This window comes from Aspergillus thermomutatus (assembly GCF_002237265.1).
Source record: "Aspergillus thermomutatus strain HMR AF 39 chromosome Unknown NODE_17, whole genome shotgun sequence".
Taxonomy (NCBI): domain Eukaryota; kingdom Fungi; phylum Ascomycota; class Eurotiomycetes; order Eurotiales; family Aspergillaceae; genus Aspergillus; species Aspergillus thermomutatus.
The window spans coordinates 35,752-50,633 of NW_020798065.1; the positions used below are offsets into that span (position 1 = coordinate 35,752).

General features: G+C 51.2%; 6 protein-coding genes across 6 annotated transcripts; 5 read left to right on the forward strand and 1 right to left on the reverse strand.

Annotated features, from left to right (window-relative positions):
* Positions 1-9: 9 nt before the first annotated feature.
* CDV56_104626 (alpha/beta fold hydrolase) lies at positions 10-843 on the forward strand (the record flags this gene model as incomplete). Its single annotated transcript, XM_026758245.1, has 1 exon — positions 10-843. One exon carries the CDS (start codon positions 10-12, stop codon positions 841-843), a length of 834 nt encoding a protein of 277 aa, XP_026617783.1.
* A 1,087-nt stretch (positions 844-1,930) lies between these two features.
* CDV56_104781 (NUDIX hydrolase) lies at positions 1,931-3,803 on the forward strand (the record flags this gene model as incomplete). The annotated part of the gene is made up of 5 exons (XM_026758400.1): positions 1,931-2,059; positions 2,367-2,523; positions 2,639-2,665; positions 2,829-3,215; positions 3,475-3,803. The coding sequence occupies 5 exons, from the start codon at positions 1,931-1,933 to the stop codon at positions 3,801-3,803; spliced, it is 1,029 nt and encodes a 342-aa protein (XP_026617784.1).
* A 1,168-nt stretch (positions 3,804-4,971) lies between these two features.
* On the forward strand, positions 4,972-6,399 carry CDV56_105041 (uncharacterized protein; the record flags this gene model as incomplete). The annotated part of the gene is made up of 1 exon (XM_026758660.1): positions 4,972-6,399. One exon carries the CDS (start codon positions 4,972-4,974, stop codon positions 6,397-6,399), a length of 1,428 nt encoding a protein of 475 aa, XP_026617785.1.
* An 830-nt stretch (positions 6,400-7,229) lies between these two features.
* Positions 7,230-10,654, forward strand: ams1 (alpha-mannosidase; the record flags this gene model as incomplete). Its single annotated transcript, XM_026758827.1, has 4 exons — positions 7,230-7,375; positions 7,424-7,932; positions 7,992-9,984; positions 10,036-10,654. 4 exons carry the CDS (start codon positions 7,230-7,232, stop codon positions 10,652-10,654), a joined length of 3,267 nt encoding a protein of 1,088 aa, XP_026617786.1.
* Positions 10,655-10,912: 258 nt separating this feature from the next.
* CDV56_105500 (chromatin modification-related protein EAF6/MEAF6) lies at positions 10,913-11,807 on the reverse strand (the record flags this gene model as incomplete). Its single annotated transcript, XM_026759119.1, has 3 exons — positions 10,913-11,191; positions 11,264-11,494; positions 11,565-11,807. 3 exons carry the CDS (start codon positions 11,805-11,807, stop codon positions 10,913-10,915), a joined length of 753 nt encoding a protein of 250 aa, XP_026617787.1.
* A 367-nt stretch (positions 11,808-12,174) lies between these two features.
* Positions 12,175-13,033, forward strand: CDV56_105596 (low-affinity Cu transporter; the record flags this gene model as incomplete). Its single annotated transcript, XM_026759215.1, has 4 exons — positions 12,175-12,261; positions 12,316-12,569; positions 12,649-12,858; positions 12,916-13,033. 4 exons carry the CDS (start codon positions 12,175-12,177, stop codon positions 13,031-13,033), a joined length of 669 nt encoding a protein of 222 aa, XP_026617788.1.
* Between the last annotated feature and the right edge of the window lie 1,849 nt (positions 13,034-14,882).

A 14,882-nucleotide genomic window follows, 5' to 3' on the forward strand; every position in this document is an offset into this window, starting at 1 on the left:
AGTAACAAAATGGAATCTATTCTATCTGCACATGAAATCGGTGAAGGACTTCCTGTTTTGATCATTCATGGATGGCAGATGGAGGGAAGAGTCGAGGAGCTGGACTTTGAGCCGATTTTCAACAAAACACCAGGACTTCGCCGGATTTACGTGGACCTTCCAGGCATGGGCACAACACCTGCGAATAATGTCAAGGATCTGGACGATATATACCTTCGCCTGGTGCAATTCATTGATTCTCGACTTGGGAGGTCAAGATTCTTACTTGTCGGCTCATCATGTGGCGGCTACCTTGCACGTGCGATAGCTCAAAAATATATTGAGCAAGTCGATGGTTTACTATTACGCGTACCGCTTATTGAGCCAAAGGACAGCATGCGCGATCTCGATGCTTTCAAACCTTTGGTTGCAAACGAGCAACTCATGTCGAACATGTCAGCCGAAGACAGGACACTTCTTGGAAACGTTCTCGTTCAAACGCCTGCTTACGTTAAAGCTTTAAAGGCAAAATACGAGGAGGTTTTCCTTCCAGCGGAGAAAGCAGCAGACAATAAGGTGTTAGATCCGATCCGAGCAGATCCACATCGATATCAGTTATCTTTTTCGTTGGACAATGAAAGTGCTAAGTTCTTTGCACCCACACTTGTTATATGTGGTCGGCAAGACGAGAGCGTGGGCTATCGAGACAGCCTTCGCTTGCTGGAGCTCTATCCACGATCAACCTATGTTGTTCTAGATCGTGGTACGCATGGCCTTCCTATCGATGAGACTAGTGTTTTTGAAGCTCTTGTTCGTGATTGGATAATTCGGATTGATGAATGGCGAGGTCGCACGGACAGATAAGAGCATCTATATACCAACTCTAGTACCTAGAATGAAAGCAGCCAGCCCAGGAAAGAGCACGTTTGACGCTGGATGATGATGGTAAGATGTTAAACTCATCCCATAGAAAGATAGCTATCTTGTTGGTAAATAGGCTGGGTTTTTCAGTGAGGTGGTTATAAAGGGCGCCCAGCATCACAGGAGTGATGTTTAGCAGTTGGCCGGAGGGATTTGGGGAGATCTAGCACTGCTAAACAACCACAGGTTCTTATGTATATATGTGACAGAACACTCACTATACTTTGCCACCTTGGCTATTTATAATATGGTGAGTCTGTTCCTGCTGTGAATTATATAGATAATGATCTTACACTGCCAGGGATTAATATTTCATGCTATTTTATAAGGGGCTGGGATGTTTGTTGGAATGGGTGTTGGACACTACCATAGTGGGCGTGGTTATTTTTGGATCTGTAACAATACACGACCATACAGCTTACTAGGTCAAGTTTTCTGCGTTTAGCATTATTACCATTCAGACTCGGAACACATCTTTAAATACTGAGTAACCATATCGGGGTTACCGTGTCATGTGATTAGGGTTTCAAAGAGCATCTCTATGTTTTCCGACATGGAAGGCATTAATACTAATGGCCCACTCTATACCATTCTTTTTCTTGCTGATTAAATTCATTGACTTCTTGAAATTGATGTAAGACCAGATGGATGCATGCCAAAGTTGAATTCAAAGCATGGTGATAAGCATCTCGCACCTGATTGCCACTGTCCAACATCTGAGTGAAGGTAAGGGATGTTTTAAAATGCATCTCAGCATACAATAAAAATAGCACACTTAGATTTTTGTTTATTTCGCCTAGTTATCAGGCTCAGTAGTGCCAGTACTGAGACAGCTCAAGGCTGGTTCGACGGTTCTACCCCTGGAACCCTGGGCTTTTCCAGACCAAGACCCCAGATTATCCACTAACCTCGGCAACGGCAACGGAGCAACACCCATCTCCACGCCAATATCAAGAACTAGATCCATAGTTCATGTTATGACGATATAAAACAAAGCTAAGCGCCGTAATCACTCATATCGCTACATACTATGCGAAGACGACGACTCCTGCAACTGATCGCGATAACCCGTGGTTTCAGCACCGGCACCAGCAGGAGACTTGCGGCACAGCCCGCAGTCGCAAGGGAGAAGATGCCTCGTCTGAATCCGGCGTCACAGGTACGTCCTTTTATTTTTTGAAACTCGAAGGCAAGCTCGATTTAATTGCGCATCACCGGAATGGTCTTCCCGTTCTGGTACTTTTCAGCGGGTTGCATGGAGTACTGGCATGGGGATGTTTCAGAGTGCAATAAATGATCTCATTTCGAGTTCTGCGGCTGTCGCCCTTGTTTTGCTTCGGGACTACCCTATCGATGAATTTTCTTGTTCTACCAGCGGGAAATTGATGATGAGGGTGGGGACGACGACGTTGACGATGGATCTGGGCTAACCATCCACCCTTGCTATCTATGATTGCGTTGAATAGAGAGCGATTGATCGGCTGAGAGAGTATCGGCCTCCACCGACGAATTATGAACTTGTGCCATTGTCGCGTCGAGCGGCGGTTCTAGTGCTACTCTATGCGAATGCTAAGGGGGATCTGAGGGTTGTGTTGACGATTCGGGCGAAGACGTTGAGTTCGTGTGAGTGCTGTCATCATCTTCCAAGGAATGAATGTCGACGAGGTGTACCGTGTCGATGATCACATCATGACAAGACGATGAGGAGGATGATCTACTCATACCGCTATTTCTACAGATGCTGGTCAAGCAGCTTTACCTGGAGGTGAGTGGAGTGCTCCAACTTGCGGTCAAGAAAGAATTCAAGATTCGGAGGAATGAAGATATCCCGCTGCATATGATGTATCATCTCTTGCAGAGTCGAGAATGTGATTTTGAAAGTCAAAAACCCCTAAAAAAAAATTAAGCACTCACACCACGCTTCCCAGGACGGGCGGATACGCTGGAAGAGACCGCATTCCAGACGGCACGCCGCGAGGCACGTGAGGAAATAGGTTTGCCTGATCTCAATCAGACATTCCCCCGGCCGTTTAGCGTCGAGCATCTCTGCGAGTTCCCGGCTAATCTTGCTCGAACGGAGGTGGTTGTCCGCCCTTGCGTGGCGCTGCTCCATTCGTATGACGAGAAGACGGGCGAGAATGCTGACCCGGAGGTGTCGCTGATTCCCAGGCTGGATGCCAGAGAGGTTGCGGCTGTCTTTACGGCGCCATTTCACAACTTCCTACGCATGAGAGATGGGGATGACTGGGGCACTGAGGACCCAGCAGAATGGTATCAGGGAGCCTGGACCGAATGGCATCAGTCCAATTGGAGAAGTAAGTGGTACTGTCCTCCGTTGTACCTATTCCTATACTGTACTCCTGTACTCCGTAAGGTACATTGTTTGACGGGTGGTGTACCGTCGATTGAACTGGGTTGAATTGCAATGAAATGCAGAAAAGAGAAGAAAAGAAATCAAACAGAAGGAGAATGACAAAGAAAAGAAAATAAGATCGTCGGCTTGATTGATTTTTGCTTTTTGCTACGGAGTACTCCCTTGTTTTTGGCTTCTAGTTCTTGGCTAACCCACTCCAGTGCATCAGTTCTTTGTCCCCATCGACAGCCGGTCGGTTGTCAAACCGCGCAGCAGCAGCCGGAAGCAGAAACGGGCTGCAGACGAGCTGGAAGAAAAAGAAAAAGCAGGCGAGGTGACTCGCTATCGGGTGTTTGGCATGACGGCCCGCATTCTGGTCGATGTCGCGCGAGTGGCATATGGCGAGGAACCGGAATTCGAGCACAGCAGCCACTTTGGCGATGAAGCGATGATCGCCAATCTCCGAAAGATGGGACGATTGAGTGCCGTTCGTAAACCTACGGACGAACTCACGCCAGAGACGATGCAGAAGGCAGCCAAACTTAGTTAGGTTTAAAGGAATTGGACGTGTCGACTTATCCAGGTACCTGATCAGTGGCTCAAGAGGTTGGGCATCTGGAAACCTACATACTTGTACTTACTCTACACTATTAGTTACTGGCAGTATGAGCTTAAGCACTCATCCCCTTAAGTAGTACTGTCTAGATAGTGGTAGAATGTACTCCAATCTGCGCATAGGTTATCTACTTTAGGATGGTGTCCATTGTGAGTACCGTCCAACCCTACTCATGTTTCACTCTCGATCTACTATACTATTCTTATCTTTCACACTTCAAAGTCAACTAAACCATGTCATGATGATGAAGGAAAGGAAGGCAGTGCAGAGGCAGGCCGACACTACAGTAAGGTGGACATCCCTTGCGTTGGCGTGTCACCCCTCGCTCCAGTCCATGAGGCTGTTCGCTGGCGATGATGCTGATGATCCTGCACGACAAACTCACCAACTGCGCCGCTGCAGGGTTGGCCTTGCTGTTTGATTTGTTGAACCTTTTATATTTTGCGTTATCTCTTCTATTTCCATAATAATTATTTTGGCTTTTCTTTTATTTTTTTGATCATTCTTTATCTAGGGAGGGGGGCTGATTCCCCTTCCACCTGAATAATGACTCGTTTGGCTGCAATCTTCTATCCCTTTACTTCGCATTGTCTTTTTTTTTTTTTTTTTTCCCTTTCTTGTCCCTCTCAGCTCTGTCGCCTTATTCTTTACGGTCCCCCGCCCTCCTCTTCTTTCTTCCTCTTCTCTTCTTCTCTTCTTTTCTCTTTCCCTCCTGAAGATGCCTGTTCCTATATCTCCCCGCTGTATCCTTCCTGTGCATGCCCACTTCGAGGCTCGAGCGACAGGCTGACTTGCGGGGAAAGGGTCTTGTGATCAGCCATCCCGGACACCCCCCAGTGTTGTTGACACGCAGAAAGAAAGAAAAGCTCCCGTTCCTTGGCGGTTTGGGTTTCTTTGTTCTTGAGATATTATTGAACCTCGTCTATCTCCTCCGTAACTCAATCTGATCCATTCGCCATACCTAAATCCAAAATCCACAGACTTCTGTTGGTGCTGTCTAACGAAACATTGTTTCTTCCCCACTCTCCAAGCAGAAACCCTCGTGGAGGGGAAAGGATTTACCCCAGCTATCTGCTTGACGAACGAGTATAAAGCTGGGATCATGTTGTCTCCCGCCTCTCTCGCTTATTCCCGTCAGGCTCCTCCAGTGAGACCATCTCGATCTCTAGAGGGCCTGGAGCAGGTCGTCCCGCCCAGAGTTCCTCAATCTCCAGCTCGTCCTACCCTGCAACTGGACAAACCTCTTCCCGACCTTCCTTCGCAAGTACGGTCGCTCCCAGATGCCTCAGAGATGAGGGGTTCGACGGCATGGAGCGATGACAGCAGTACAATTAGCAGTGTGGAAAGTCGACGGGAATCCACCCACTCGACGGAGAGCTATCCCGTTTTCGTCCGTTCGGCGTCGGATGACCTGGCCGGGCTTGTCGATCATCCTCCGGTTTCGACCTTGGATCGTGCCTCGCCAATAGTGGAGCCCTGTGCTGAGCCATCAACGATAATTTCCTATTCTCCAAGCTTGTCGCTTTCCCAACATGCTCTATCAGTATCAACCGACGACCGATATGGAAGCCCGCCAGACTGGGCCCAGAAACGGGCCGGTCCGAACCATTATTTCCGGGAGAAGAAGTGGGATTTCTTCCCCGAGTTAGCGACCCCGTCTGCCTTGGGTCACGGAGCAGCTGGACGGTTTCCTCCCGCGAGTTCGCAATCGCGGAAGAAGAACGGGAGTAAATTGCATTTATCCTCGTTTGAATTTGGAAGGAATTGCAGGCGTTCGCATACCTCCGATCGGGGAACTCTAACGCTCGCCCATGAAGTTCGGGACTCGATCCGGTCCTACGTCCATCGCACATTGTCGAAGCATTCAGCGGAGAAGGACAAGTCGAAACGACCAGGGCGCCCTGCGACCGCGCCCTCCTTCTACCCGCGGGGGTATGCGTCTTCACAGGGGACCGCAACCTCAAGCGACCACTCGTATTATGGAACATCTAGGGAAGAACCGAGCCCGGTGGATATGGATGACCGGATGAGAACCCTATCAATCTCGACTGCTTCGACTACGAGCGAACGATGGGTAGAAAGCCCCAAGCCGATTCCTGTTCACCGGACGAAGCAGCTTGCTGTCCCAATCACTCCTTACCAGAAGTATGGTGCTGCCATCTGGGACAAATCCGGCGGCACAAAGAGAGTCAGCTACCGGCCAAATCACCAGGTGAAATTTCCAAAGTACCAAAGGAACATTAACCCGTCCTCCACGCACAAGTCGAAATCAAGTACGGACTTTACATCTTCCAATCCCACTGCGCCTTTGTCGCCGCCGGTACGTTCTGTGATCCAGCAGAACACTCGAGAGTGCATGCGAGTGTTACAGGATGGAACCACTCAAGTGCTGGATGTGCTTGATGAGGCGAAGAAGAAAGTAATCGGGTCGAGCGTCGACCGTCGACGAACGCAGCTCAAATCGCAGATTAGATTGATAGGGCCGGTCAACCCATACACCACCTACGGACGTGTTGATCCTTGGATATGATTTCTTTTTCGCTTTCTTTCTCCTGGTACTCTTGTATTCTGTCTCGGCCGAGCTTCTGGACTTTTCTGTCGACTTTTCCGCACCTTTGATGACGTTCATTTCTCCTTTGATATTTTGATACCTCTGGAAAGGCCTAAGGCTTGCGTTTGGCGTCTCGGCGACTGGATGGCACTAGATGATTGATGGAAGCGACTTTTTGATGCCAGCTATATGGTTTATACACTCTTTGTAATTGAGAATGTTCTGCAATACATGATATCTCCACCTATTCATCGTACCATACTTGTATAATTCTCGTTCTCCAATGGAGCGGTCCGCTGGTTTGTTGCGGAAAGAGACGCAAGACATCCCATAACCCTGTACTCTGTAGTGATCTACTACACTGCCTGGGGTGACACAAACCGATGATCTATGTATAACCTGAAGCATCTCAGCCCAGGTGATGCTGTCATAGTACAAGTCCTACAAGGATATTTATCAATAACCCCGTCGAAATTCAGCTTCTTCCGATCAATTCAGACAGAATTCCCGGTAGATGAAATCATGCAACATCTCATGACCATGGTTGATGTCTCACATTCCACCTCATCCGCTCCGTTTCCCCGCCATCGCCCGCTGTTGACTTCTCCGCACTTAAACGTCATCCCTGTTCCTGGCGAGTATCAGGCTGAACTCTTTCCCCTGACCTTCCCCTTCTCCTCTTTCTTTCTCTCTTCATCCCTCTGGACACTGAAGACCCTGAACCTAGAGTTTTCACCAGAATAGTTCTTAACCAAATTGCTACGGCGTATCCCTTAACCTATCTACATCAACGGTCTAGACCCGCCGAGATGGGTGGAGACGCCCCATTGCGAGCTCCAAGCTCGCTCCCTCGAAGCCCCGAACATCCCGTCGGCCAACGCATCAATAAAATCTACACAGATCGACTGCGCCAGTTCACAGACTCAGGCCAGTACCGTGAGCAAAGCCTCATCTCGTACGTTAATCCCACCAACAGAAGAGCCCCCGCTAACTCCCACCACAGCAAGCTCCACGAAGCCACCACCTCCGACGAAGACCATGTCAAGCTGTCCGTCTACTCTCCCCCGGACCTGCAGCGTCCAACATTCGAGGAGGCGACATCGCACGAGTTCACGCCCACGCATATCGGCGCCTCGTTCGGCCCTAGCTGGTCGACGCACTGGTTCCGGATTCGGCTGACGGTCCCGCGGGATATGCTCGACAAGGAGCGGTTGGAGTTCCATTGGGATGCAAATAACGAGGGCTTGGTGTGGATGGAGGATGGTCGGCCGGTCCAGGGGTTGACTGGTGGCGGGGAGCGGATCGAATGGGTTATTCCTGATGCGTGGCGCGACGGCAAGGAACATACGTTTTACATCGAGATGGCGTGCAATGCTATGTTTGGGAATGCGCCTGGCGGCGATTCGATCCAGCCGCCTGCGCCGGATAAGTACTACACGCTGCATACGGCGCGGATCACTGCGGTCAATGTGGAGGCGCGGGCGCTGTTTTATGATTATTGGATCATCGGCGGTGCGTATACGGCTGCTATTGGCAAAGCAAGGTGTTTATCTAAAGGCTGACTTTTGCAGACGCCGCGAGGGAATTCCCCGGTGACTCTTGGGAGTCTCATGAAGCGAATATGGTTGCCAACGCCATCATAGATGCTTTCATAGCGGCTAACGGAAGCCAAGAGTCGATCAAGGAAGCGCGCAAAATCGCTCAGAAGTATCTTGGAGACAAGGTCGACTCGTCCGAGGTCTATGAGACAGACGCCCAGCCCATCGTCTACGCCATCGGGCACTGCCATATCGACACCTGTTGGCTCTGGCCTTGGGCTGAGACAAAGCGCAAGGTCGCTCGCTCTTGGTCCAACCAGTGTGACCTGATGGACCGGTACCCAGAGCACCGATTCGCTTGCTCTCAGGCGCAACAGTTCAAGTGGCTCGAGCAATATTACCCTTCGGTCTTTGACCGCGTCAAACGATGGGTCAGGAAGGGCCATTTCCAGCCGATTGGTGGCAGCTGGGTTGAGCACGACACCAACATGCCCAGCGGTGAGTCGCTGGTGCGACAATTCCTTTACGGCCAAAGGTTCTTTGAGAGCCGCTTTGGCGAGCGTTGCAGCACCTTTTGGCTGCCGGATACCTTTGGCTACTCCAGTCAAATCCCTCAGATTTGCCGGATGGCGGGTATGAACCGCTTCTTTACCCAGAAACTCAGCTGGAACAATATCAACAATTTCCCGCACACTACCTTCCAGTGGGTTGCGCTTGATGGCAGCCAGGTAATGTGCCACATGGCTCCGTCCGAGACGTACACCGCGAGTGCACATTTTGGCGACGTCAGACGCAGCGTGACCCAGCACAAATCGATGGACCAGGACAACACTTCGCTTCTGGTATTCGGAAAAGGAGATGGTGGCGGTGGCCCTACCTTTGAACATCTGGAGAAGCTGCGCCGCTGCCGGGGTCTCAGTGACAAGGTTGGCTTGCTTCCGCGCGTGAAGATGGGCGACTCGGTCGATGATTTCTTCGCGAGGCTTGAGCAAAAGGTTGCAAATGGAACAGAGTTTGTCACCTGGTATGGCGAGCTCTACTTCGAACTGCACCGGGGCACATACACTACGCAGGCGAACAACAAGCGGAACAACCGCAAGTCTGAATTCCTACTGCGCGATTTAGAGTATCTGGCGACCCTCGCGTCCCTCACCAAGACGAATGGCGAGTACAAATATCCAAAGAAAGATATTGATGACATGTGGGAAGGTGTGCTTCTATGCCAGTTCCACGATTGTCTACCCGGAAGCGCCATCGAGATGTGCTACGACGATTCGGACAGGCTGTATGCGCAGATTTTTGAGACGGGAGAGCGAGCCAGACAACAAGCTCTCGGAGCGCTTGGATTTACCGATAATAGTACGGACAAGAGTCTCGTCGCCATCAACACGTTGCCTTGGTCACGCTCGGAGATTGTCAGAATACCGGATGAGTTTGTCGCGTCGAAAGGCTCACGGTATGCTCTAGCAACCGGAGATTCTGGCCTCATCCAATGTCAGATTCTAGACGCTAAACAAAGACCCGCCGTGACGGTGTCAGAGACACGGCCGGGTGTTTTTCGTCTGGACAATGGCAAGTTGAGGGTGGATGTCCAGGATGGCGTTATTACTTCTTTGTATGACCTCGAAGCCGAGCGAGAAGTCATCGCCAAGGGAGGCAAGGCGGGCCAGCTCGTCATCTTTGACGACAAGCCGCTCTACTGGCAAGCCTGGGACGTGGAAGTATACCATCTCGAATCGAGAAAAGAGCTGCAGTCGGGAAAAACCTCGATCGCAGAAGAAGGCCCGCACCGTGTCAGCGTGGTCACCAAAGCCCAAATCAGCGACAAGAGCTGGGTCAAGACGACCATCAGCCTGGCGGCGGCAGTGAATGACCAGCCCTCATACGTTGAGCTGGAGAGCGAAGTCGAGTGGCAGGAGACCATGAAGTTCCTAAAGGTCGAATTCCCTGTAGACATCACGAACACAGAGGCATCCTACGAGACTCAATACGGGATCACTCGACGACCGACGCATTACAACACAAGGTATGTCAAGCTTGTCCTAGACCTTAATACGTAAGTTTCTGACCAAAACAGCTGGGATATGGCCAAATTCGAAGTCTGCTGCCACAAATGGGCCGACTTGTCCGAGTACGGGTACGGCGTCTCGATCCTCAACGACTCCAAATACGGTTTCGCAACCTGCGGTAACCTGATGCGTCTGTCGCTTCTGCGTGCCCCCAAGGCCCCGGACGCCCATGCCGACATGGGCCGCCATCACATCCGCTACGCCATTCTCCCGCACTCTGGAGCCCTGGACGCCCGCACCGTCCGCGCGGGTTACAACTTCAACAGTCCCCTTATCCTTCGCCGTTCGTCGGGCATGGAAGCTGCTAACGTGTTCAAATCCATCACTGTCACCGGCTCACCGTCTCTCATCCTTGACGTGGTCAAGCGCGGAGAGGACGATGAAGATGTTTCTGGGGGCGATTTGCCCAAGCGGTCCGGGAAGAGCATCATCCTTCGCATCTATGAGTCGCTGGGCGGTAGATCGAGAGGGACAATCCACGCCAAGTTCCCGGTCAAGGAGGCTTGGAAGTGCAATGTACTTGAAGACAATGAGGAGCGCTTGGAAATTCGCAAGGGCGAGGAGGGCGTCGGAGTCAAGATTGAGCTGCGGGCTTTTGAGGTTGCCACCTACCGCTTGCAGCTGTAGATTTGCTGATGGTGTTGCAATGGGTTTGGTGAATGTGTTTATATTGATGAACGGTAGCAGAGTCAATGTCATTATTTGCCTTGAGTCTAATACAGCCTTCATACACAAGTGGATATCAACCGAAAGATCAAGACGACCGTAAATGCTTCACATGTGCCAGTTCAAAAAGAGAACCCCCTGCGCCTAAGCTCCATTTTCCCACCCCGAATTTCTTGATGCGTAGAACAAAACCCCATAAACTCCTTAAGTCGAGCAAATTTAATCCCTCCCATAAGTGATCTTCAACCGCTTCGCAGGCGGCTTATCCCCACCCTCATCGCCCTCATCATCCTTATCTTTATCCTTGTTATTAGCACCATTCCCCCCACCAGACTTCTTCTTATTCTTCGACGACGAGGACGACGAAGACCCCTTGACGCTCGCCGCCGCGGACGACGTCCCATCGCCGTTCGGCTTCCCGTTCGACCCGTTATACGTCGACGTTGGCGTCGGCGCATGCGAAGGCGTAGTCTGCACGGATGACGGAGCGGGGGAATCCTATCACTTCGGTCAGTCCCCTAGAAGCAACCATAACAATAAGCCTCCCAGGGATGTTAGGAAGCGACGCACCCGCATGAAACTCGCCGAACTCCTCGAAAACACCCTATCCGCCTCTGTCACCTGCGCCTTGCGACGCGCTGCGCCGCCCACGCCCCCCGTCAGCGCTATCCCGCTTGCGCCGAGCCCCGTGCTCGACCCGGAGCCCTTGATGTAGTTGTCGAAGCCCTTGATGATGTTTCCGGCGGTGGTTTCTTCGAGGTAGGATTGTTCGAAGCGGAAGATTTGGTCTTCGAGTTGGGCCTGGTTGGCGGCACTGGTTAGTTGCGAGGTTCTGGCGGACTGGGAGGTTCGGATATAGGGGAAGGCCTACCATGCTTTTGTCCATGAGTCGTTTCTTCTGCAGCGCGTCGCGGAGATCGCGGCGGAGTTTTTCGTAGTAGGGGAGGCCGCGGTTTGCGCTGTTTGGTTCTGTTGTGCTGGCGTTGCCGGTGGTTGGGTTGTTGGTGCTGGGGTTTTGTGTGCTTGTTGCTGCGCCTGTTGCTGCCGCTCCTGCTGTTGCACCTGTTGATGTGCCAGTTGCGGCTGGGGCTTGCGCTGGGACCGTGTCTGCCATTTTGTCTGTGCGCAGCAATGGGGTGACAGGGACTGAATATGCTCAATTAAGATGCTGTCAATTCGTTGATAACAGGTTGAGAGGGCGCGCGTTGTTCGTGATGCTTGGTTGTTCTGGCTATCCTCTTGAGACAGGGCGGTTGAGGTTGACACCGGTCGGAGGACTCCCATATCCAGTAAGTGTGAAGCCAAAGGGGGACCTTATCGACTCCGTTTGTCTTGTTTGCATTGAGCATACGTTTCGTCCTTGATGAATGCAGCAACTGTCAGCATCGATCTGAGCCTCTTTTCTCAGTTTCAGGTTTCTCGCATTTACCTCATATAGTGTGCTCTCTTGAACAAATATCTATCACGTACATCTCGGAATAATGGACCACAGCGCGATGCACCATTCCGGCATGGATATGGACCATGGACACGGGGACATGGATATGGGCGGGCAGTGCAATATGAATGTGAGATCTCCTAGCTCTATCTATGTTTACAATCTTGTACACTGACACAATTAGATGCTATTCACCTGGTCTACCAAGGACCTCTGCATCGTCTTCCGCCAGTGGCATATCACCGGCCCCTTCTCCCTCCTCGTCTCTCTGCTTGTCATCGTGCTCTTGACAGCGGGCTACGAGGGCGTCCGGCAGCTCACCCGGAGATATGAAGCTGCGCATGCACAGCATCTGAACACTTTCTCTACAACAACAGCTACGATCGGTAAGTACTTCGTTCTGTTCTGGGCTATTCAACGTATATCTACGGTGGCATGGTGTGTTGGTGGACTCTGCCGAGCAAGTATTTGTTTCATTGAAATGTGCTCTCACTTTCTATGTATGCTTTGGTCATAGCTGGAATCGAGCCCTCATTGACGAATCCGGTGTGCAAGGCAATGAGTTCGCCGACGAGTCCGCCACGGCCAACCTTCCCTCTAGTCAAGACCCCAACGAGAGCTCACCGCTAGTTGTAGGTAGGGATAACAGACGGGCCGTGGAGCAAAGAGGGAAAGTCACCCTTGCAGCCTTGTATGCCGTGCAAGTGTTCTATAGCTTCTTCATCATGTGAGTTTTCTCTTCTGCCTGTTTGTTTCATCAGTTCAGCTGCTTAGAGGCGCATAGGCTGCTGTTCATGACGTATAATGGGTTCGTCATGCTTGCAGTTGCCGTTGGTGCTTTCGTCGGATATCTGGTGTTCGGAGATAACCAGTCAGCCGCGAAGACGGTTGCTTGTCATTGATGATTCCGGATAATGGTTGGCTTCTCCCAGTGGGTGTAGGCGCCAGATTATCAACGACGATTTGTGCTTAGTTGGAATATATATGATTTAGACCGTCTTGTGACAAACTCCAGGCCGAGTGGGAGAAAGTCAGGGAACTTCCACGTCGCTCCCATCATCTCCAAAGCCGAAACTGAATCCGCCTGCTTCAGAGGCGTCTCCGGCGCCCTCCTGGTCCAGCTTTCCATGGATCAGCTCATCCCACTTGCGCTTCTTGCCATCTGACTTTTTCTTCAACTCATCGAGTGCCTGCTGTAGTAGTTCGGGATGAGACTTGCGCATGTTTTCCACAAACCGCTCGTAGGGGTTATACACATCTTTCCTGAACCCAGAAACCTGATCCGCCTTGTTAGACAAAAAGTCAAGGGTAGCAGTCAAATGCGCACGCGGGGTGAAATTCTGCGTAATAGCAATGGAAGGCTCCAGATTCACGACCAAATGCCACCATCCTGAGGGCACGTGAAGAATTTCCCCTTCGCCACAGATACCTTCAATGCAGCCAGGTGTGCGCCGTGCCTCGGCATGGAAGCCAAGCAGCCATTCTGCAATGCTCAGAGGTGACGTGACTTCGCTCTGATCGTCCGAAACAAAAACACCAGGCGGGGGTGGCAGTTTCGACGACGAGGGAAACATGATCCAGTACTTGGAGCCGCGAACGACTGCGTTCCACGCGCTGGTCGCATTGGGGTCCTTGTGGAATGTACTGCCTGATCGCTCAGGGCCAACGATGAGCCATTGCCTATCCGGGCGGTCATTCCCCAGCACGGAGAAGAAGTCTTCTCCAAAGCACGGAGGAGGCCAGTAAGTCGCCTCAGGTTCCTGCTCCGGCGGACCAACCTTGAGCCCCATTTTTGACACAAAGGCCCGGTCAAACAGATACAGAGGACTCTCATCTGCGTTGTTCCTCATGTAATCCACGTAGGTGCTCAATTTCCAATCCACAGCCTCGGCACGAAAGACCGTGTCTCCGTATTTGGCAAGCAGTGAGTCTACGGACCAGTGCTTGTAAGCCGGCCACTGCTTCACCGGCTGGGTCAAAATGAAAGGCTTATCGGACCATTCTGCTTGGAAATCCTCCGGAGAAAGGTCCGGAAGACGGGTGATCTGATTTCTCGAGGGAATATGGTTCACGTAGGTGTCCAAGGAGATGTGTGCGCAATAGAATGGACGATGAAGAGCATCAGAGAACAGACTTGAGCAGTCCAATATCGCAATTTTGGACGGAGGCAAGTTGAGGTAGGTCGAACGCCATGTTCCTCTCCAAGTGAATGACGAAGGGGGCGACCTGAAGATGCCTCTTAGTGAATAGTCTCAAGACTACTAGATTCTAAGGTCTAGTGATCATGTCTAAATGTACGAAGACCTATGTATCCTTACCAAATGAAAAGAGCCTTCCACAATTCCTCCGCCCTTGTAAATGCATAAAACGCCTTACAGGTCCTCCCGAACCGCAATAGACTTGGACCATCCAGAGACTCTAGCAGCATCAAAATCAACTCATCTGGCAAGAGATTGAACGTCCCAATCGCATGACGGAGATTCTCATTGGCAAGCAGAGCATTGCCACTCGGCTTTACGCCTAGCGGATGACAGGGGATTGCATCATGTCCGGTTAGATCCTGAAGGCTGACATTCTGGGGGAAAGGGCGAGGATCAGTCTCGCCCCCTAGTGAGTGATTCTGCAAAGATGTAATATCAGGCATTTGACTCTCTGGTAGCCAGAGCCTCAGTACTCGGATCTGGCACTGAGAATGGGAGGTGTATGGTGAGGACAAAGTACGGGGTACTCCGAATATACGGGGTAGTTCTA